At 45.8% G+C, this 24,394-nt stretch overlaps 1 protein-coding gene and 1 pseudogene across 1 annotated transcript in view; both read left to right on the top strand.

Annotated features, from left to right (window-relative positions):
* LOC135383244 (phospholipid scramblase 1-like) overlaps positions 1-22,856 on the top strand; it is a 66,880-nt gene extending 44,024 nt beyond the window's left edge. The window contains exons 4-7 of the mRNA XM_064612785.1: positions 6,879-7,027; positions 11,621-11,791; positions 13,718-13,876; positions 22,541-22,856. Of these exons, the coding sequence (XP_064468855.1) occupies positions 6,879-7,027; positions 11,621-11,791; positions 13,718-13,876; positions 22,541-22,576 (515 nt within the window). The 3' untranslated portion in view covers positions 22,577-22,856. The remainder of the gene's footprint in view (positions 1-6,878; positions 7,028-11,620; positions 11,792-13,717; positions 13,877-22,540) is intronic.
* On the top strand, positions 2,643-4,469 carry LOC135386410 (uncharacterized; annotated as a pseudogene).
* Positions 22,857-24,394: the final 1,538 nt, after the last annotated feature.

The following is a 24,394-nucleotide window of genomic DNA, read 5'->3' as shown; positions in this document are numbered from 1 at the left end:
GCAGATCTGACGGCGCTCGAACATGTTCATCGAGCCAGAATTCACCACAACACTTCACTTCGGTCAATGCTTGTATCGAGGAACAGTACAACACGATCGAAGACACCATAATACATGGATATGACGGTGAACGCACTTGCCTCCCAACGAAAGACACCGCTGACCCAGCGTCCGCCGTTCAAATTTCAAATGAAACCGCCGAGGGAGTACGCAGCACGCAGGCGAGGAAGCGCGAAGTGCCGTTTTCAAATTCCGGCAACCAATCCGGGCACGCTTGTGGCGTCCGACCAATAGAGAGGCACGGATTGCTCCGTGCGCAGTAACACGGATTTTGATACAGATTTTGCGAGAGCTGTGGAGGGCTGGTTTTAGTCCCGCGAGTTTCTCAATCTGAACGTGCCATTGCGTACACTAGCCGTACACTGACGCATGCAGAACACAATTGTACGATTACCCAGAAAGAGTGCGTTGCTGTCGTCTGGGCGGTTAGCCTGTATGTTTGTGGTCGTCTTTCTCAGTTCTTACTGATCATCATGCTCTCTGCTCTCTATATGGGCGACTGGATCGTTGGGTGCTTAATACCTCTGTCAGACGGGCACATATACGGCCTTAACGGTCACGGCCGTAAATGCATGCTGTCATGAACTTCCTGCTAGACGGTCAGCAATAAGGCCTTTGCGACAAAACTGAGGTAGAAGGGCAACGGCGTTCCCGCAAGACCGTTTACGGCGTTCCATCGAAACTACCCAAGCCTCGTCACCAAGCACGCCATAAACAGGATTTACCACATTTAATTCAATTCGAAATAAAATGCTTTTTACTCGACGTAATGTTGTCATCTTTTTTTTTTCGTATTGTTTTCGTATTTTTCTGGCGTTTTTGCAATTTGCTTCACTTTTATCCCACCTGTACAAGTGTTACGTTTGTACTCACACCCTCGAACCACTGCACGCGGCATCGCATCGCACCGTGTCGTCTGCATCCAAAAAGTCGGCGCCACTCAAAAAATACTAAAGCACCTAAAAACAAATATAGTTTGCTCTTGTACGTTGAAAATACCAACAAAACGTTGTTCTCGTGTACCTTCAGTAAGAAAAAGCGTTATTTCGCTGCATTACATTCAACGTTCACGGACTTGTTTATCGACGTGGACATCATCGACAAAATGCCTTCACGGATACCGTCTGGCACCTCCCCAGAGCTTAAGGCCGTATGTAACTTACGGCCATTTCTTAATGCCGTAACTTTAAGGGCCGTATATGTGCCCGTCTGACAGAGGTATAAGCTGCAGGAATATGACATAAATGCCCTTTATAGGTCAGGAAAGCGTCACTTAGGCGTCCACGCGTTATCCCGCAATCCTCTTTGCGGTCCGTCGTCTTCCTTACTCATGTGTCTTCGTTGTTTTTCCACTCTCCTTTGATCATATAGATGAAGATCAAAGTATGGATCACACGCTAGCCTCATTCTTCTGGGACCAAAACGGGAAATCTCCTTCCGGCAATGCCCGACTCTTTGCGGTCATCAACCGGGTACTGTACATGCAGAATAGAGAGGGCACGGTGGAGTGTGACTCCTCGTCGATCCTCGTGCTATGCAGCGGTCAGTCATCAACGTCAGCTATGACAATCCTACGTCTGGGAAACTTGGTGTTTTTAAGACGTACGCTCGGATACAGATATTTTTCCTGGAAGGGCACGCACCGTTCTCTGCTGAGATTTGTAAAGTCGTGTACCGCATGCGACGTCCGGAAACTACCAACGACGCGTCCATCTGGCCTCCTGGAGGCTGCCAGTCCCCCTACAACACCGTTTAAGGAGATCGGGATCGGTATGCTGGGACCACTCCCTCAATCAAAACTGCTTCTCAAAATCCACGTTTCCAAACATCTGTTGCCCAGGAAACGAACATTTGAGAAGGAAGAGAGCCTATCATGAACACTGTTTTCCACGTGGGCTCACGTAAGAATCATAAGCAGTTGGCTTGCTGAATGATCATGAATCGTTCCTTCTATTTCTGAAAAGTCCGCCACAACTAACGACTCGAAGAAGAAGAAGCAAAGACAGTTAAAGACTGTAAGCGTGACATGAGTGGACCCTATAGCACAGGGACCGCCGGCCGTTCAGACAAGACTGTCAAGTCAGTGGAACTAAAACAAAAAAAACAAATTGTTTCTTAAACGTCACAAACAATTCGCTTAAAATATTACAGAAATCTAGCGTTCCCTAATGGACACAAGGTACAGTTGTTCCTTCATGGGGCACTGAGCGTTTTGCGTAGCTGAAGCTAAAGGAAACAGGTTATTCGCCTCAGTCGCAACGGTCCAGTTCGGGGTTTTCCATCCACCTATGCTGTTGACCTATAGACCGTTCTCTCGCGGTGGTACGCACAGCTGCCGAGAGAGGGCAGCACGCAAGCGCCCGCCATTACAGGTCTTCACTCCGGCCGACTGAGCGACTGACGCATGCACTGTGGGGTGTCCCTGTCTCAGCTGTGATTATGCCAGTCAGTTCGAACGGGACTTTTTTCCGAGCCGGAAAGACTTCTGCTGTTGTGGGTTGCAAGAATTGTGATGGCCTCATTAGACTTTGGAATGAATCGGTTTGCAAGGAACATGAACCAAATCGACATAAGGATTGCCCATGTTTGCGTCCGTTCTCACTACACACGTTTCCAAGTGGACCTACCAAAGAAGAGACTCGCAAGAAATGGTTGGCAAACCTGCAGCGAAAGGATTTCGATCCCAAGTCATCGGCAAGGGTGAGTACCGTAATAATATTTTTATAGTTATTATCAGCGACCAAACGTACGCTACACTGCGTTCAAAAAAAGATGCAATATTTATTCTCATGCAGTTTAATAACAGTCCTGATACGGACACACAAATGCGGACGAACCAGATCGCGCTAACATATACGTGGTATCGCGTGTTTCTTTTATATTTTTTTTATAAAGGTATGTTCAGTTCACTTTGTGGATGGCAGACCAACAGAAGAAAACCCATACCCAACCCTGTTATTACGTACTGGTACCGAGGTAAGCTCGTAGGTAATATAGGCCATTTGAGCACAAACCTGTGAAGCTCGATTGTGGTGGTTTGCCTTGTGAGGCACAATGCAGTGATGTGCACAAGGTGACATAGCAAGAGGAGTGAGACATCTTCAGAAAAAGGACTGTTTGATCTTTAACTGTTGAAATTCTCACCGGATGTCATTGTTGCTGTGATATTGCACAACGGCTGATACATTTGTGTTTTCATGCAGGCTCCAAAGCACAAGGGTCGCCGGAGAGTGACAAGGGCGAAGGACACTTATACCTCAGCCACAGAATGTTCAACAGGGGAGCGAGAGGAGAGTGCTACAATACATCACCAGCTGTTGAATAGATATGACTGCAGCGAAGGGTTCACCACAGTCAACCACAGCCTTATGTACTCTTGCGAGCCATCTCAAGAAATGGAAGAACCAACTGGACAAACCGTTGCTGAGGGCCACATTACAATTGCTGCCAGAATTTTTTCTACCACTTGTGATAAGAGTGTCCAGTGGAAGGGAGAAGCAACGCACCACCATTATGCAAGACCTTCAATCACAGATGTGAAAAAAGTGACAGCAAATCAACACAAACCAGTTTCGCAGTGTATGATACGATACCCGTAAACAAATTTAAATTCTGTACTGGCCTAACCAAGCAGACCTTTGACGCCTTCATTCAGGCGATTTCGCCACTGGCAGAGGAGCCATTTACTTTGCCCATCAAAGATCAGATACTGCTAACGTTAATGAGGTTGAGGAAGGGTCTACTGTTAGGTGACCTTGCCCTTAGATTCAGCATCTCCACTGCTGTAGCAGGTAGAATATTCATGTTCTGTTTGGCAGTACTGGCAAAGTTTTCCAAAGAGTTCCTCGTGATGTGGCTGCCACAAGAGACAATTTTTGCATCACGGCCTGGACCTTTCAAAGATTCTTCAATGGTTACATGCATTATTGACTGCTTTGAAGTCTTTATAGAGCGACCTTCTAACATGAGAAGACGGGCAGGCACATATAGCCACTATAAGGCACACAATACTGCCAAAGTTGATAATGTTCGTGTCACAAGCATATGGTGGAAGAGCAAGTGACCGTATGATCACCATGGACTCCGGCTTTTTGGATCACCTCCTGCCTGGAGACGAAGTGCTTGCTGACAGGGGATTTACAGTGCAAGACGTAATGCCATATGGTGTCAAACTGTCACTGCCAGATTTCAAAAGAGGGAAGGATCAACTGTCCAAAGAGGCGGTGTTGCGATCAAGAAGACTTTCCAAGTTGCGGATTCACGTTGAAAGATCCATTCACAGAATGAAGTGCTTCAGGATTTTGAAGCATGTACCCGCAAAGATATTTGCGAACAGTGAATCATTCGATGACATTCTTATAGTGGTTGCTGGCTTATGTAACTTGCAACCACTATTAATAAGGGATTGAATGTGCATCAGTATATGGAACTTAAATATACAAGTGCTGCTGTGCCAGTAATAAAATGCATTATGCTACAAGTTACGAATTGACTCTGAAGCAGTATAAGGTTTACGAAGAGAAAGTTTAATTCATTTACTCAGTAAGAAAGGAACAAATACATTAGTTAAGAGTAGTCTGCATCAACACAATGAAGCAGTGAATGAACACATTCATGCCTCGTCAACTATTGCTGGCAACAAATGCTGGAAGTAGAAATTCTGTAGTTCACCCACTAATTCTCTTACATATGTGCTGTCATATGGAACGGACACAACAGCACCTTCTGGGTTTCCCCAGACGACAAAATTGCAGCTGCTTTTTTGACAGCAGTACAGCTGGAGTTGTACTTGCGTATAATACTTATTTCTGCCATTTTTCTGTAAAATTAACAAGTCATCTTCATAGGCCACGTCATATTTTCCTGAACGGAATAACCCATCAAGTGAACCGTATTTTTTTAGAGTTTCCTTCGTAGGGCACTTGATCTCCAGTAGCTTGTCGTCGTCTGCAATGACGCCATCTGGACTTGCTGCCAGCCATGGCATATCTGACCTCAACGTTAATCCACATGGAAGGACTTCACACTGCTTCTTTCCTGCATACCACGCTCGGGCCAGTGGTTCTTGTGTTATACCATGCCTAAATTTGCAAGAACACATTTCAATTTATTTTCATGGAAGTCATTATGTAGCTTATGAAATGCATCCTACATGTACACTTAGAATATTACGAGACAAATCTTACATACCTTGTGTTTGCATTCCCAGAGAAAGTGTTGTTAAGGTGCCTTGACACCCATTTATCGGGATTGGCCTTCTTTGGGATAGAGCCTGCTGTACTTGCAGTAATTCGAATCCTGCGTTGCTGCTTCCATTCTCCTGTATTTTGGCATCTCGTCCTCTCTTCAAGAGACAAAATTTCAGACTCTTGGAGCGCCACCCTCCTATCGTAAAAACTTTTGCAAAGACCACACTGTAAATCTCCTGAGTGAAGTCCATGCTGTGCTGAAATGGTGATAGAAAGCGTTTCAGGGAGCACTGTACGTATACATAGCTCCTACATAAATATACAAAACAAGTAACCTAAGTGCCGTGGTTCGGTGTCTTACCAGTAGGCGTTGACATAGCCTCTGAAACTTTTGCTGTCAGGACCATGTGCAATATCGTCCCTTGGAACACGGAGTCCAACCCGGACTTTCTAAAATGTTGCTGCAGTGAAGTGTGCGTGTCGAATTGGAGGAACCTTTTTGGATTGCAAAGCTTTCCATAAATATATGCCATTGGTTGAGGTTCAAGGTTTTTCGACGTTGACGCGTTCCATTTGCACGTTTCGTCAGTGCACGATTGCCCCGTAGAACCTCTCCGTGTGGCTTCTGCGGCTTTAAACATCACGACACCAACATGGGAACAACAGCCTCCTAAACCTGCCGCACATGTGCATTGGCCTGCTCTGATCTTGCCGTCCATGAAAGTTACCGCTGCAAGGTAGATCTTCGAAGTAGTCTGCGATGATCGTACGCCAGCTTTCAGGACACAGGAGTCACCATCCCTCCGACACAGAACCTTGCCTACATGGCCCGAGTCCAGCAAGTTCATAGCTTCTGCATACCCACGGTAATTCTCGGCAGGCTTCCCGTCTGCATCAACTCGCTTGATCATGTAGTCAAATATATCTGAAAATATTTAAAAATTACACATCCGATGACGAAAACAACGTTTTCAAAACAGTCAGATTGAATATACAATGCACCGCATGCAGAGCGGTCATCACCGCCAATTACCTTGTCTCATATAATTATTCCAGTACATTATATCGATGATATCGTACCTGTTCTTTCCAAGTTGGGCCAGAGCTTAAGATTATCCACCCAGTCGCTGTCCATGGTGTGGCAGCACGACATATGCGAAGGCAAACTCTCTCACGGAGCTACCAGCTACCACCGGCGTACGGGAAACTGAAGGCGCCTGATGGCGGGCGGTCACGTGACGCGAGCATGGCTGCGCCCTTCAGAGTTAGTTGAGAAACGTGTATAACACACATGAAACCTTGAACACATAGTCCTTGAGCCGTTAAATATCATGCCAACGATGAGGACGGTGTCGAGAGGAACATACCCTGTTCCAAATATCAGCGCCACTTGGCTTCAGTCTCTTCCCCTAACACCGACTCGCTGGATTTTCTACCTTTTATGTATTTCAGATGATTATTCGTATCTGCTCAATCACTTAGCCCTCACCAGATTGAATGGCACATTACGTGAGCCTAGACAAGGCACTTTAAAATAAAAGCAGTGGTCAACATGCTTCGATCGAAGCACTGCGATGTATTGCTGGATCAGTTTTCCTGCAGACTAACACCTATGCCGGTTTCTTGCAGTAAGTGGCTTCTGTACCCGATGCTGCTGCGATGCAAACCGATGCTTTGATATGCACGTGTATGACACCCAGAACAGAGTGGTTATGAAGTTTCAACGACCACTGCGATGCCAGAGCAACTACCGAGGCGGTTGTTGCTGCTTTTTACAGGTCTGAATGCAGATTCTTCTTTTCATATTGAGGCTTTTCGAGAGATCTGACGAATCCAGAACCCGAACCCGAAACTGAATCCGAATCAGGGGCGGATCCAGGGAAGATCCTCGGGGGGGGGGGGGGGGGCACTAGAAAAAAGAAGACGGGGGGGGGGGGGGTCGCCATGTAAGACGGCGAGCTGCTGCGCTTTCATTTCACACCAGAACTTTATTTATGATTTACATGTTGCGAAGCTTAGCAAGCTGTAGAGGAACGCCACCGTGCGGCGTGTGCGGAAAACGGAGCGTGCGGCAGGAAAATCTGCCGGAATGGAGGGTAGAGGTATGTCTCGGGGGGTGCCCGGGCCCCCCCCCCCTGGATCCGCCCCTGATCCGAATCGAAGGAAGATTCTGCGAATCCACGAATCTTACGAATCCTTTGTTCAAAAAGAGCTTTGAAAGCCAGGGGAAATGCACTTCTACTGAAACGCGTTTTTAAGTATTTAATATCCTTGTTTAATTGAAAGCAACTTATAAAATGTTCCCTTTCAGAGGAAAACATACCCATATAGTTCTCTTTAAATGCACTTAGTTTAACAAGTTATTCATCGACTATAGAAAAAGACAGGAACTTCTCGAGCCTGAATTCTTGACATAGCACCAAGAACCAATGAAAAGCTTGACCATTACTCCCAAACTTGTAATGTGAGAGTTCTCGTGAAATCTTTAGCCCAGACCAATGTAAACAAGCAAATAAAAACGCAGCTGAAAGTTTTAAATTACTGCTGACTTTTTTTTTTTTGAAAAACACCAGCATCCTCACCCGCTCATGGTCGAATCTGCTGCGTTTTTTTTTTTCTTTTTTATCGGCTATATGACACCCGGTGTGCTGGAGCGTCCTTCTGATATTACTGTCGATCGGGGTGCGATCAGGAACTTTTTAGGCGAATCATGCTTTCGGCGGACCCCGGAGGTTTCAATTGTAAAAAGGTACGAACAAAAGTGGTTGGTGGATCCGAAGGATTCGATTCGTCGTTTTGGGCACTGGGATTCGGATTTCCGAATCTGGAACCCCTGCGTAGGATTCGAGGATTCCCGGATTCGGTCGGCTCATGCCTAGCTTTTTCAATGAGATACATATGGTTATTTTGTCTAAAGGACGTTAGTCTTGTTGTTCTGGCATTTCTTCTCGGTTTTTTATGTGCATGCTGAGGGCCGATCCTCCTTAAAGGGGGCCGGAGCTCGCGTTCGAGGAGTGGTGTGGAGGAAACGGGTATGAACGCTCTCTGATCGACACGTGTAAACCATGACGTAACAACTTGTAGAAAGAACACACAGAAGCGATGTCTCAAGCACAGCAGAAGATGTTAATACAGAGACGACAAATGTACACACAGCAAGGGCAACGAGGGGATTGAAGAAGCCAACAGCTTGCATAAAGCTAGAAGTCTTCGCTGTAGTCAAGCTCAACCTTTGTAATTGTTCGACAAGGGAATTTAATACCTACAGTGCTTCATGCCCTTTACAGTTATCGGTCGCTTAGGCAGCTTTTACTTCGGCCAAGTACAGTCAAAAACAAAAAATAAAAAAAGGCAAGGGGATCGCATAGGTAGTTTTACACTGACGATGGATAGATTTATTTTGTTGTGGTTCTTACAGATAGTGTCAATCTTTACGAAGGGGATAAGAATATCGAGGTGGAAGTCGTTTTTGAAAATAGGTTTGATGTGGAGCTTTCGAGATATGACCACATAATGTGACACATCATGATAATACGGCATTACAACACGGGTGATAGCAATGTATCCTTAATGAATCTGCACTCTAAAAACAGGACTTAACACGAACTTAACAGGACTTAACACGAACATAACACGCTTTGCGCCAACCATTGCCACGAGTCATAGGGTCATATCTGATTCGAAGAGTGAAGCGGCGTACGCCTTTTTGTGTCAATTTGGATATAGGATAATTGACATAAAGGCGTACGCCCCCACCCCTCTAAGAATCAGAAGGGATAACCCTATCATTCGTAGCACTGGTAGGCGCACACTGTGCTACGCGGGGAAGTCGGGTTTTTAGAGTGTGTGTGGAGCCCGAGGACGAATTTTACCTGTGAAGGACGAACAGCCTGCCGGTTTGTGGTGAAAAGAAAACTTCATTAGGAGAGTAATAAACTCATTTGAACAGTTAAGACGACAACATGGCAGAATGGACTCTATAATGTAAAGTCCTGAGTGTGGGCACACACAGGGACGACAGGAACAAACAAGGCGCGTTCGTGCCGTCCCTCTGTGTGCCCAGACTCATGATTTTACATTATGGAGCCCATTTTGCCACTTTTCGTTCTAAACACTTCATCCGCCAGCTAGCCTTCATCAGCGGCATTTGGTTAGTGACAAAAGGGATTTCGAGACAAGTTTCAGGCAACGTTAACAGAAACTCGCAGCCCTAGAGCGAAAGTGTACGCAACACGTGGTGACTCCGAGTGTTTGACTGGGTCCCGTTTTAAGCTTGGTTCTCAAGAAAGGGTTGAGGATTGGGCTAGTTGGTAATGAGACATCTGAACTGAGAGCGCAAGATACACGGACAAAGAACGGAGAAACAGACAGGACGGGCGCTAACTTCCAACTAAGTTTATTGAAGAAAATGAGTAAGAAAGCATAGGGTGAAGCATAGTGAAGGGTTTATGCTTTCTTACTCATTTTCTTCAATAAACTTAGTTGGAAGTTAGCGCCCGTCCTGTCTGTTTCTCCGTTCTTTGTCCGTGTATCTTGCGCTCTCAGTTCAGTTGGTTCTCAAAACCCATTCCGGCGACGCAATTTACGTAGCTTACTACTTGGCATTACATTGGTCCACCATTGCTGTAATGTTGAGATGGGTTATCCGAAGCTGCACTGGTGCCAAATATTGCGCAATGTCAGTGTCCGTGGGAGCGCATCGATATGTTGCTTGCCTTGCGACCTTCTACAAGCATTATGCAGTAAACATGACAACGTGTCGCGTACGCATATTTCGTAATCCCTAAAACAGTTTTTCCCTGGTTTTCCTGTGGAGGTTTTCCCTGTGGTAGCGCTCGGAGCATCCCGAACGCCATCGCTAAATGAGTGCGATAACTTGCATACAATACAGGCAACAACAACTTTATTTTGAGATGTTGAATGGGGAGTTTCATCGCCAGGGGAGATACTTTACCCCATTCTGGTTGTGATGCGGGGAATGAAATAATGAGCCCCTTCACAATAAGGATAGAAGTCCGACGGTATCCAAAAACATGAAGAGCTTTGAGAGCAGAGCGTTGTTGGGGTATAGGTATGTGGCCAGCAACTTTAAGACAGGGGGGGGAGGGGGGCGAGAGTCCAGGTCGTTAACCCGGGACCCGGAAAATACGGTTGGGGAAGGTTGGTATAGTGTGGGCAATGGAGAAGAATGTGCTCTAGGTCTTCTACAGCACCGCAGTGATAGCATTGACGAGAGTCAACTTGTCTCAAGTGGTAACGCCATTGCGCTGTAAAAGTCACGTCGAGTCCCATTGGATGAACTGATGCGGCGTCTTGACGAGATATATGTCGAGGCATGCGGAATGCGAGCGTTGCATCAGCTCTGCTCAGCATAGCGCTGCAATATTCAAGACCTGAAACTGTACTACCTGAGCTCAAAAAGAGGGTACGAGCTTCCGAACGAAATAGCATGCGTGACGTTTGTGCAAACGCCAGGGGCAACACAAATACATTACGCATATACAGCCAGGCCGTCATGTAACCAGTTGTCCGCTAAATATTTGGGACCCCTAAATCATTGCATCATGCACACTCGAGTATTCAGAAAACGACATTATTTTTCTACGGTGTCGTACACACGTATTCCTCAATCTGTGATATCAGAGCTCCGGACATTCCCATTGGTAGCACGTGACCTCCCTCGTCTTTCCTCACTGGCGGAGATGGCTGCTGTGACGTCCGGGTCGCATGGGGTTTAACCCTCTGATTCCGTTTTCTGCGCGTCTGTTACCGCATTTTTTGTGAAAATTGGAACGCGGGTTCACAGCGCTGCAACTAATCGCATTTTAGATTTATCCGCAGTAACTTCAGACCAAGTCTCACAACCCTTGTAACACTTTCAGACGTGCTGATAAGGTAAGATCGGGGTTGTCTGGCGACGTAGAGCCCCGAATTATTATTGCTATTATTATGATAAATTGAACACACTAATATACATGAAAAAACTGATGTTCTGAGGCTGGAACAACATAGAAGGGACAAATGCATACAAAGCCTCAATTTGCCTAAGAAATTAACGATGAAAGATTAAAACTTTCGTCTTTCATCTTTCATCTTACACTGATATATGCTGTTTAAGCATGAACGATTTGCATAAATTGTTTCAAGTGTCATTGCTGCAATCGGTTGAGCGCTTACACTGTGTGATAAAAGATGTGGCTGCCGCGTTATCAACAGCTTGGAAACGAACAGCATACTATTTCTATTTCGTTTGCCCAATGAGGTAGAGTATCGCCCCTGGCGATGAAACTGCCCATTCACCCTCTTAAAATAAAGTTGTTGTTGTTTGCTCAAGTATGCCGCATTTGTCTGCGGATTCCTTTGTGTTATAGGAGGTGGAAGTGCAAGCACCACCCGACCACACGATAGGCTTCGTCAACGAAGAGTGTTCTTTCTGCCGACCATCGTTCACCATCAACGACAGAAGCGGGAAGCCTGTGATACGCGTGCAAGGCCCATGCATCACGCAGAGTATCCCATGTGCATGTGACGTCATTTTTTCGGTAATCATTTTTTTTATCGCTACCATCATTAGTTTCACTACTCGATTCATATTTCCTATTCTCGTTTCTTTGTCTCCTATGCTGCAGAAAAGCCGATATAATCTGGTTGGACCCCACGGCCGCCCGCACAACTTAGAAGTAGTTCGTAGGTTTCATCTTACAACCGCTGTCGTAGTGGAAGGGATTAGTCGAGGTCTCAGGTAGTAAAAAAGAATAAATATTTCCATACAATAACGGGAATAATCTAATAGGCCAGTCACCCGAGAACTGACTGTGGTCGCTAAACTGAAGCATTGCACTGCATTTTACTGTTAGTCGTACGTCAGGAATGGGAGTCGGAAGGTGGCGCATTCCAGGTATCCCCCCCCCCTCCCTCCACCCTGAACTTTCGCTCTGAGGGTCCTGAAACACCATCGTTCACCCGTAAGAGTCGTCCCCGACAGATTCGCTTTGAGCTTTGTCACCGCAGAATGTCAAAAATACCGGTCTAACGTTGACAACCAAATTCACCTGAACACAGGTACTATCCCCTTTAGTTATCCGACGCAATACTGTATGTGCGGACCTACTGCGAGAAGTGTAGCGACACCCCATTCAGTAGAGAGCCTTTTTAGTGCAGCAGTAGTGACGTCCTTCGCAGACGAAAACATTGCGCTTTAGACTAGTTCAAAAATAAATAGAAAAGGATAGACAACGGAGAATCAAGCCGCCGCTCGCTTACTTCTATAGATTTGTCTTACAGCACTTAATGAAGGCACCAACAAATATTTCAGTTTGTGCTGCTCTGATGTCAATTTCTTTTTCGCCTCAAGGTAATGAACGCGTGATGGCCTTCCCCATCGCACCCAACCTCCGCCGTCGTCGGATTGCATGGACGAGTAATTTATGATAAGCACGTCAATGACTACCATTTTTGTACTTGCCACACATCTCAACACAGAAACGTGCTCCGTATTGCTTTCCTCTGAGCTAGGTTAGGTTAGGTTAGGGATTGCCCCCCCCCCCCCCAACTCTGTTTTTCTTTTTTGTGAAGAACTTCCGACGGCCCTGGTGTGAGGGAACACAGGACATTACGCTGTTTTTTTTTTTTTTTTGTCTTCTGACTCATCATTTTTGCATCAAAAGATATTGAAGAAGAAAGGCGCCGAGCTTAGGGGCTCACTTTTTTGTGTAGTATATACATAATGTGTAGTAAACAGGTCGTCTCCAAAATGTAAGCAGCAGTCTGAAATTATTTTTATTTTTATTTTTTCGTATACGGCATCTGTTATGTTACTTTGAGCACTGTATATATCTGCTCTTTCTGATCCAAAAGGAGCTGCGCAAGAAGTCAGTCACGTTCAAACTGTCCATAACTACTGAACGGTTCGGAACAAGGGGTTTTCGACAGGAAGTGGGACTCCCACACAGCGGCTATGTTTCGTGTCCCCTCATGTAGGGAGATGATGGGCTATGCGAAATGCAGAAATATTTTGCATGTGTTCCGTGTACTTGAGCGGGAAAATGAGAAACGATGATGGTCAAGTCAGCGGCACAGCCTTCGCCAGCCACTGACTTCGGAACTTTGTGCTGTGAGCGATACAGGACAGAGGACACCGTGTTTTTTTAACTAAATGTAGCAATCCAGTTGAGATGTATAATAAGGCAACCGGGCGACGTGACGTTAGAAAGACCGATCGTGGTCATTTCTTCTGGAAATCGCAGGCAAAAAAAAATGGCTTCGTGTCATATAGAACATTCTGTTGCATCGCTGGGCAACGGAGCGTATACATACGCCCTCGTGGTTCCTACACGTTCGTTTGTTTACCCGTTGATCGTTTACGCTGTGAAGGCTAACGCTACTCCCTCCCTCTTTACTTACTTCTCCCTACTTGCTCCCTCTACTCCCTACTACTTACTTCCTCTATACCTTGTATGTATTTCCAGGTCCTGACACTGAGTGGTAACCAGATCGGCATGATCACGAAGCAGTTTTCAGGAGCCCTGAGAGAGTTGTTTACAGATGCGGACTTCTTTTGCGTCACATTTCCCATGGACCTGGATGTCCATGCGAAGGCCTGCTTAGTCGCATGCGCAATTCTGATTGTAAGTATGCATTGCTGCCTGATGACTGTCTTAAATGTATGCTGAAATCGAGGCAAGGCGTTTTCTCGACACTGTGATATTCCCTGAGAGTGAGGGACAAGAACAACGTACGTATCTCAGCCTTCAAGAGTGACACTGGGCGCATTCTTTTCACTTGCACTGGACTGAACTACCTTGGACTCCACGCAAGACAGGTTTTCAGGAGCTGCACTTTCCAGCAGAAAGGAACTTTCTTAGTAATGCCTTTCTTTTCAACAGGAAAGTGCAGTACGCAAATAACCCAGTTCAGATCAGGTGCAGGCGGTGCAAGCGAAAAGAATGCACCTACTATGTTCAGAAACTTATTTACATCTGAAGTTTATATTAATGGTCGCCGTGACTGACTCGAAATCGCATTGTATAACCAGGGTATGGGTGCCTCTAAGATGTTTCCATATTCTTACTTGGCAGCAAGGTTAAAGTTGCTTAGTCACGCCGTCTTCCGCGTATGAAACCGCGCGTCTTGTGATTTCAGTGAAGATTTCAGTGCACGCTAAAGAGTCATCAGGAAGATAAAATTAATTCACAGACTGACCGTGTAGCTTCGCTCGAGCGACGCTACAGTGGTCACTCTGTGAATTAATTGAATTGAACTAATTCATGAATAAAGGAAGAGGATGTGGACTTAGACTGACAAAATAAATCTTGAGACACACTGCTGCACTGCTGACAACAAAGAAGAAAGAGAAAAACAGCTGCACAGGAAAAAATCGCACATTTTTGCGGGTCTTTACATTCCGTGCAGAAGTAAGATTTTTTTTCTCTCTTCAAGGCGAATACAAATCCGGACAATTCTCATGTGCAATAAAGCGGACATGCAGAGCCACCTCTGAGTAAAGTTTCAAACGCATGGGGCAACGCGTGTGTGAGACAGGCGGCATCGAGCAACAAATGTCTCATCTTGCCCCGTGTCTCATCTTGCCGCACCTTACCCTCATAATAAGTCGTGGCTCTACGTTATGTCACAGATGATCATGATCATGACAGAAAGAAGAAGAAAAAATCACAGCAGTGCAGCAGCGTGTCTCAAGATTTATTTTGTCAGTCTAAGTCCACGTCCTCTTCCTTTATTCATTCATCTATACGTGCAAAATATGGGTACTGTTGGTTGTCCGGTGCTTAACTGACAAATTAATGCATCCGGTTGTATCCACGAGGCAAGACGCCGCAACTTTATGTTATTTAAGTGTAATGCAATTTAATGTATTTTAGAAACTGATCACTCAAATATTAGGTGGCCTTATGTTTGTTGCTCCGGGACTCCTTTTTTGCATATTGCCTAGGATTTTCAAGCAAATTTTCCTGTGTACTAGGATATTTCCAGCAAAGCAGAAATGCATTCAAAAGCGAGCGACACATCAGACTGACGGTGCCTTGTTCGCAAAGGACGGTGGACGGAAATATCACCGTGTTCTCTGGGGCTATATCGCACATCATGCAGGCGGTGGGCTCAAGGGGGCTGTGTAGGTGCTTAAATTGCAAAAATAATTTGTATAGTTCATTACCACGGCGTGTCTCATCTTGCCCCACGCGCTGCTTCGTCTTACCCCGAGGATAAGATGATAAACTCTGCATTTTTGAATTTTTCGTTCTGTGTTTATTTGGAACTGGTTACGTCCATTCTGATTTACACATCAGGAGCTCTAGACACCTGACAATGTATCTATTGGTAGTTTTTGTTTATTTGTTTTTAACATGAAAAATTCTATGCTTTGTTGCAAATTTCTGTCTCATCTTGTCCCACCTTACCCCATTCCAAATGATCACTTGCTTGTGGTCGTCCGGTGTGTCGTTGCGCATTCCCGTAAATCATCTCACAAATTAAAGGTGAAGTATTAATCATATACTGGGTGTTTCACGAAGCTCTGCCGACTGAATAATTCGAAAATAAGTGGCTCCTCGTAGGGCTTTCCTTCCAGTAATCATCCCTGAGAGATCGGCTAAGAACTGAACAGTGAGCGGCTCATTTGCATACGCTCATTTATTTAAATTTTACTTCGCGCGCTTTCAGAACCTCTGTTTACTGATCAGCACCTTCAGCGAAATATACTCAAGATAAAAATAACAAACGCGTCGCTGGGCGAAGCGCCCTCGCTGATACTAGTGATGTAAGTATATTGTACACTGCAGCCTTTGCGCACGTAAGGGATAGCGTTGGCGGTTCTGTGCACGCGCAAAGCGTAGAGAGCGCAGGACCACCACGCTATCTGCGCACTGCGCGAAGTCCTCTTTCTATTATGGGCGTTCCCAGAACCAACAACGCTATCCCTTACGTACGACAGTGAGTGAGTGTTGAATTTTTATGGCGCAAAGGCGACTAAGCCCATGACGCGCCAATCATGGGCCTTACGTGCACAAATGCAATTGCGTACCATCTGACTCTCTAATGACGTGTTGACGTAAAACTCTCGATCGGAAGAAAACAGTGTCCATCTTTCTACCTCGCGGAGCCAAGAGCTCCGCAAATGGATTGCAACTGATGCGATTGCTAGCATGAATTTGGCCAGCGACTAATTTTCGGCAGTCAGGTTTATGTAGAAACCACGGGAAAAAATGTCATTTTGATGTGCATAGTGTTATGGCGATAGGCTTCCGAATTCATCAGAGAAAATGCTACCTACGGTTGGCCGATTTTGCGAGTTCCATTACCAAGATTAGCTTAATTAATGCGAGGCACGAATGGAAACGGCCTCAATCTGTCGAAAAAGTCTGCATGAGTGTTCCAACTAACGGAATTTTCTGAAGTGGCTAATTCCAGCGAATTTCGACCAAGCAAGGAACCTGACCATCTTAATTTTTTTGTGAAAAAATATATGCTTCAGGGGACGGGAAATATGAAAAATGCACCGATATGTAAGCCCCAACGTTCAGCCGTTTTCGATGGAGAGGGGGGAGAAAGAAACTGGTCGAAATGTGACCCAGTCATTTCGTGCTACCTTGAGGGCTTCTCAATTGATAACTATGCGGTTCTAAGAGCTACAATTTTTTTCACCTGCTCACTACTACATGGACGACACACTACCTTCTTTCTACCCATTTGTAACTGAAACTTTGTTTTGTAAAAAAATGGCAAAGTCGCAAGAAATCTCGAAAAACGCCGTTTTTCGGAGCCTTGCTGTATTGACGCCGTTTACCGGAGAATAATGAAACCTACACCATTCGTTTCGTCATTGCATGCCCTCTCTGTTGATACATTTTCATTGTTCTAGAGTTAATCTGCTAGAAGCAGTTTGTAACAATCCCACAGACGGTATCGCGATTTAGCTTTATTTCGGCCAGCGCTAGCAAAAAATGGCCATCAAAAAGTTCCCGCGATTTTTTTATATGTTGCGCAGAAACCCTTTCCTAACACACGGAAAAAAAAATCGTATTATGATTTTCGGTGGACGTACGATTCTTTAAAGTGACAGTGCACGCGCGCTGCGCGCTGACCCTATAGGTGGTACTCTCCCGCAGCTGGTCAGCGTTACCGTCGCCAAGGGCGGACGCGATTCAGAGAAATCAAGTTAAAAACATGGTTATGGCTCAGAGCAATGCACTTTTAATTTGTATAACTCTAATAAACACAGGACGAGAACGCAGTTTACAACGGTGGGATATCTGCTTGAGTCTTCTTCAACTTTACACTGTTGGGAGCCTCACTTTCCTTTTCCCACACGTAATCAGAACGAAAGCCAAGAGCTGGACGTACATTCTTCCACTTTTTGTTGCCTGAAGGTTTTCACATCTTCCGAGGGAAGGTGCGATAAAGTCGCGTTTTTGGCATGTCTTGACACGGCGGTAGTGAACTCACACGCGTTTGTTATTACTTCCGTTGCTGGAGAGCGCAAGTTGAAAATTGTTGCAGCATGTTTGACAACACCTCCGACTCCATCACAGGCGTTCTTTCCATGACCTGGAGCTGAGAAAAGCCACTGCTTTACAGTTGTGTTGCGTCCGAGCTCATAGTGCTGAAATCTGTTTTTGAAATGCGCACTGGCCCCATCAGAGATGTATACAGCGCTTCCATACAGGGGTCTGTGGTCCTTCATGCATATGTTCTTCTATCTTGAGAAGAGAAAGCAATGCTGCTGCGCTGTCGTGCCGGGTGTCGTCAGATACAACAGCGTAACAGTGAGTTGAAGTTGACGTAGTAGCCACACATGTGAATGCCACAATGTTTTGTGCCAGTGGTAGCTCTGGACTTCCTTGGGCAGGATAACTGTCCAATTCTCTGAAAAGTCGAAATGAAATACAACGTGTCCTGGCTTTACAGAACACTTCTCCTTCCTGATGTGGTCATGGCTGATACAGGAGCTAACCCACTTTGTAATTACTTCAATGAGGTCGCGCGCAGGTAATGTCCTCCCATATTGCGAAATCAATTTCTTGGTCATCTTGGATGCCCAGACATTCTTCAGGAAGGGCTTCTGGGCCTGCTGGACACTGTTCGCAATCCCCAGAAAGACATTCTTCGGAGTTTCTATCACACATGCACATGCTGATGATACTTTGCGTTGATATACCCTCTTCGGAATTCCTGATGGCAGCTGTCGTGGTAAGCTCGAGGTTTGCACAGTACGTGCATACGCATTTCTCTCTGCATGGGCTAATACTAATTCACTTAGGGCGAATGGAGTAAAATTTGCTCAAGCTAAGTCTTATGTCTGGATACTTGTTCCTAAATTTTCTGGAGGCTTCGCGGATTGAACAGGGCATGTACCACTTAGCTTTTGTGAGTTTCTTGCCTCCTTCTTTAACGTGCACGACGTCTCTGGATCTTGGGCTCTGAACCGTGCTGTCCAGCTCATCCACCGTATAAAAGCTCGTTGCTGCCGCCAAATCATCTTCCTTCAGAGCACTGCGCTCGTACGGATCAGTCAATGCCCACACATATTTTTCCGCGACAAACTTGTGTGAGTTTTTAATCATGTACCGGGTTGCCTCAGGAACGATAGCTAGGACGTCGCGCTCCGACATCGATGCAGGAAGAAGCGTAAGAATTTGGCATCACTGTTGCAGTGACTTACTTGCTCGGTAGGCCATCCTTATATTTCCCAACAACACTAGGAGCAGCTGGCAGTTCGTATTCTTTGTACCGGGAAGGGAAACGTCGAACGCTGCTTCAATCTGTCGACATGCATTGACACCTAGAGCTTCGGAAATTTCGGAGTGCTTTCTTTTCACGTGCGATGTGGTTTGTTTTCACCGGTGTCGCGCCGATGCCTTGCGACGTTATTAATCGATTGGTTTCACTAATCGCATCGTCTTGCGTTGAAAACGGATCATCTTTCGTGCTGGTGTTGGATGACGTGGACGTTGAACGTTGTTGTGATTCACATAACCTCAGGAAGTTCACAAAGCAGTTTCGGCACAGCATATCTGATTCCCGGATATCACCTGCACGTTCGGCACCAAGTACAACTTTCAGGGCGTCAACACCAATCCGAATCAGCACAGGAAGTCCTTAGTAGCTTTTTTTCTCCTTGTGCTTGTGCAAGTAGTCTGCACAGTAGACCCGTTTTCTGCTGTAGGCAGAACTCATGTCTCATGCGGAAACGTCAGGAGTACAAGGCGAGTCTGAAACAGTCGAGGTCCAACAGCCGCAGGAAAAAAACTTGGGTGGTGGCAATTTAGGCGCCGTCATTCACACGGGTCAACCGCATGATCCAGCCCTGACCAATTTTGGCGACGACCGATGTCTGTCAATATCCTCCGTCAAGGCCAGCTTTAGCTTGGTGCATTTGAACACAAAAGCAGGGGCTCTTGGAAGCCGCAGTGGTATCATCACCAGTTGGTACAAAAGGTTGGCCCGTGAGAAAGCTTTAGACATAAGGTTTCCCACGTTCTTGAGGAAACACGAACTCTGATGATATGTATCGATTGCGTCAGCGACTCGTATATGAGCCATAACAGCGTTTTTAACTTGATTTCTCTGAATGGCGTCCGCTCTTGGCGAGCGTGACGCCGACCAGCTGCGTGGGAGTACCGCCTAGGGTGAGCGCGCAGCGCGTGTGCACACTGTCACTTTAAAAAATAGTAGCGTCACCGAAAATCAAATACGAATCTCAATATTTTTTCAGTGTGTTAGGAAATAGTTTCTGCGCAACATATAAAAAAAATCGCTGCAACGTTTTGATGGCCACTTTTTGCTAGCGCCGGCCGAAATACAGCTAAATCGCGATACCGCCTGTGGGATTGTTACAATCTGCTTCAGGCTGATTAACTTTAGAGCAATGAAAATGGTATCAACAGATGGGGCATGCAATGACGAAACGAATGGTGTAGGTTTCATTATACTCCCATAAACGATGTCAGTACAGGAAGGCTCCGAAAAACGGCGTTTTTCGCATTTTCTTGCAGCTTTGTAATTTTTTTACGAAAAACGTTTCAGTCACAAATGGGTAGGAAGAAGGTAGTGTGTCGTCCATGTAGTAGTGAGCAGGTGAAAAAAAAAGTGGCTTTTTGAACCGCATAGTTATCAATTGAGAAGCCCTCAAGGTAGCACGAGATGACTGGGTCACATTTCGACCAGTTTCTTTCTCCCCCATCTCCATCGAAAACGGCTGAACGTTGGGGCTTACATATCGGTGCATTTTTCATATTTCCCGTCCCCTGAAGCATATATTTTTTCACAAAAAAATTAAGATGGTCAGGTTCCTTGCTTGGTCGAAATTCGCTGGAATCAGCCACTTCAGAAAATTCCGTTAGTTGGAACACTCATGCAGACATCTCGCGCGGAGGACGGCGTGTCTGAGCAACTTGTATTAGGAATTTTATTGCATCCTCTGGTATCCTGACCCTGTATGGAGCCATATAAGCAAAACACAACAGGGAAATGCTCAATATTTAGTCATCAGGTATTTTTCAGTCTTCGTGCGTTCGATCCTTATCGATCAGGAGCTTTGTTTCGCTCCTATTCCTGGTTTCCCCCTCTAAGCGCTCCGATGGCCATCAATATCAGTATCGCTATCACTTGATCATAAAAAAGATAAGAATAAAAAAAGAGGCACAGCGCTGTATCAGGCGTCAGTGCTGCTGACGCCTTGCTGACGTCAATGGTGACTTAAATAGGTGTGTACAGTCTGCTTCTTTCTCGTATAATCTTCTTCTTTTTTCTTTTTTTGTTCACTTCGGCAACAGCGCTATTTGCTTTCCAAGCGGTCAGGAAGCTTAGCATGACACTCGATATAATATGATTGACTTTACCACAGACTTTACTACGTTGTTGATGACCACACTTGTTTGGCGACATAAAGTCATCGACTTCCCTTTATTCACTTGTTTCATTTTCCTGGTACGTCGTGTGACCTCTCTTTCAATGTGTGTAAGATTCCAGTATTTAGTTTCGTATTCCGACGGTATGGATGACACCTCCACCAATGACTATTATAAATACGCGCGAAAGAGAAATGACTGGCAATACGCACCGGTCAGATTTCCTCATGTCGCAATAAAGGCCCTTTGTCTCCGGCACGGTCCGTACGCCGGACTCCACGCACTTCGTATGCAAAGTCCCACCTCCCACATTATAATATTTTTTTTATGCTACCGAGTTTTGAAATTACCCCATTTTTGAGGCCCCTGCCGACCGTGGCGCCAAGCTGTGCAAAGGAGCTCCATCAAATAGACGGAAAGTATCACTTTGACCGGTTGGTCTATGGCTCTACGTCATAGCCCATCCGTCGCCGCGCCGCGCCCCATGATTCACCGCGTCCCTGTTTACAGGCGCCGTCATAAGGCAACACCACGTAGATACAGAAAGCCAGCGTGGTCGTGGACGCGATGTAACAATTAAGAGTCAGCTAATCAGGACCGTGTTTTCAAATGCAGTAGTCAATCACGAACGTGCATTCAGCGGCCGTGGCCATCGAGAACCACCGTCGTCTGCGAGTTGATTGAACGTCCCCGCGTACTAAATGGAACGACTTGGAAATGAAGCAGAAAATGGTTTCAGTCTTTCTCAACACTGATTTTCTGGAAAGCGTCTTGCACTTTCTGTCTAAATATTTAGGTATGCAGGTTTCAGGTCAGCTGCAATCATTTGTGGGTTCCTGAATTTGCAGAACGGTGAATCGCAGTAGCAAACGAATTATGATTCTTAATTCAAAGACTGAGAGGAGACAATGTACAGGCTTTCTCTCTTCAGGTGGTGCTGCATGACGACGGGAAGCTACGCACGTTGTACTATGTCATACCGATATCTGAGCCGGACCTACAACTTTTCATTGTCACGTAACGCTCGCTGAATACATCACTTCGTCCTGTGATCCGCAACGAGCTCTTACGCGAGTTTACCAGAGCGGCTTAGGAGTGTGCGAACATTAAATATAACGATAACGATCGATATGTGAACGTTCAAGATCGGGGCCTTGGGGATGAAGAGGCGAGCCATGAGTGAAAGGATATCCTCGTATTCAAAGTGGCATACCTTCGTGACGCGGGAGCACAGCGTGAAAGAGTTTCGACGGAGAGACGTACCACTCTTCAATCTACATTTCAACAATTTCGTTTAGTCACTAATGGAATGCGAAATATCTTGTGTGTGTGCATGTTTGACCCTCTCCACGTGTGTTCCTGTCATCTGGAGCAGTCTAGATACATGTTGGGGGTAATGTACTTACTCCACTGTACTTCCCTCTGCAGGACTTCATGTTCTTCGAAAGCCCCAGGAATGAGTAGGGCGGCATCAATATGAGGCGTTCTGTAGGGTGCTCATTGTCAAACCCTTCCTGATTATTGGCCATGCTGTGTGGACGTTCGCAAGCCACGCATGCCACAGACAGCTCTAGATAACGAATACCCTGCATCGAGGCTGCACTGACGTAGATAAATGGTATTCTGCTCTCGCATACCACGGCGCACGACCTATACGTTGGAAAGACCGACCTTTCCGTCAAATTAAACGAATGTTTCGTTGTAAAAGAAAATTTGCTATTAAATAAGTGTTCTATATGGTGCATCTGAACTCCCCTAGTCCAGCTGACTGGCAAATCACGGGGGAACAGCAGTTTACAATTTAGAACGTATTGTTTTCAATTCTATGCTCAGGTTACCATGTCGTTCTCTAACCGTATTTTCACCAGTTGTAAGTACGAGTCAGTTCTCACTTGGCGACGCCCGACGCGGCGTCGTGAACGCGCGGCGGAAGTAGAGGCGCATTTCCGCCGCCCCGTCAGCGCACACGATTTTCGTGTTCCCACCACAGTGACATTCCGTGGTCCAAAGCAGACGAAAGATCAGGAGGCGTGGCGTTTCTGTGGCACCTTATTGGTCGCAGTGCATCGTTCTCGCCACCTCTCGCAGATGTCATAAAAGAGATCGGCATGGCAATTTTTTTGGCTCGACGTCTCGCCTCTCCCAACGCCGTCTATCCAAGTGAGAACTGGCCCTAAAGTGTTGAACGTCCATGTGACTGCAAAATCGTTACAATAAAATGCTTTTTTTTTGCTTACACTTCGCAGTTTTCGCAGACGTTGTGTATGACACGTGCGCTAAGAAATAATTTACGTCAAAATTATTTCCGTATTGAGAATTGAGGAACGCCCACTTTGACATCCGACGACCGCGCCCCTGCGGACGTGCGGAGTAAGGTGCATGACCGAGATAAGGGCGATGGGGGACAGCTTTGAGATACGGTATGAGGTAATATGAAGCTTTTCTACAATCGGAGGTGTGAGCATCAGCGAAAGCGCTGGCCATCAAATTCAATTGAAATAATTGGCCATTAATTAAAGTATTTTACACGGTAACTCTGAGCATAGTGAAAACAGCTTGTGACGGCGTTCGCTCAGCTTTGGTTTGGGTACAGAATGTGTCGAAAATGGCCGGTCTCAACTAGTCAAACCAGTGTTATTGATACATTTGCCTCACCGGTATGTAGAATTACGGCCATAAGTCCAACCTGCGTTACACATTGTCTTGTTAAACCAAATGTCGTTGGTACTGGCAATAAGCAAGGGGCTATTCAGTCGTAGACTGACTGAAGGGAGCGCTAGACTTGGTGATAGCTTATGACTACAACGCAAATGGTGCCAAATGTGAGTGGTGTCAAGGTTTGACGCAAATTGAATTAGGACAAACAACATTTTATGCGTCATCGGTACCCAAGCGTCTGACAAGGACGTATACTAACCCCCTTGTCCCTCGGTCCTTCCTGCTGTCCTCCTTCCCTCTGTACACGTCTGTACACCGCTTATAGCAGCAGTTGCTCCGCTGCGCTAATACGAAATTGAAAAAAAAAAAAAGAAAACGAGAACGTATCAAAAACAACAAGTTTATTTTGGCTTTGGAGAGTGGGGAGGTTCATCGCCACAGGCGATACTCTACCCCATTGCTGGTGGGAATGTGGGGAATAAAATAACGAGCCCCTTCACAATAACGATCGAAGTCCGATGGTGTCCAGAAATGTCAGAAGAGCTTTGAGCGCAGAGCGTTGCTGGGCTGGATTGGGCCAGGGACGAAGGGAGAACGCCTTAGAGAGAACGTATCAGTATATTG

This window comes from Ornithodoros turicata, chromosome 2, assembly GCF_037126465.1.
Source record: "Ornithodoros turicata isolate Travis chromosome 2, ASM3712646v1, whole genome shotgun sequence".
Taxonomy (NCBI): Eukaryota; Metazoa; Arthropoda; class Arachnida; order Ixodida; family Argasidae; genus Ornithodoros; species Ornithodoros turicata.
This window is presented reverse-complemented; position numbering and strand designations above follow the sequence as displayed.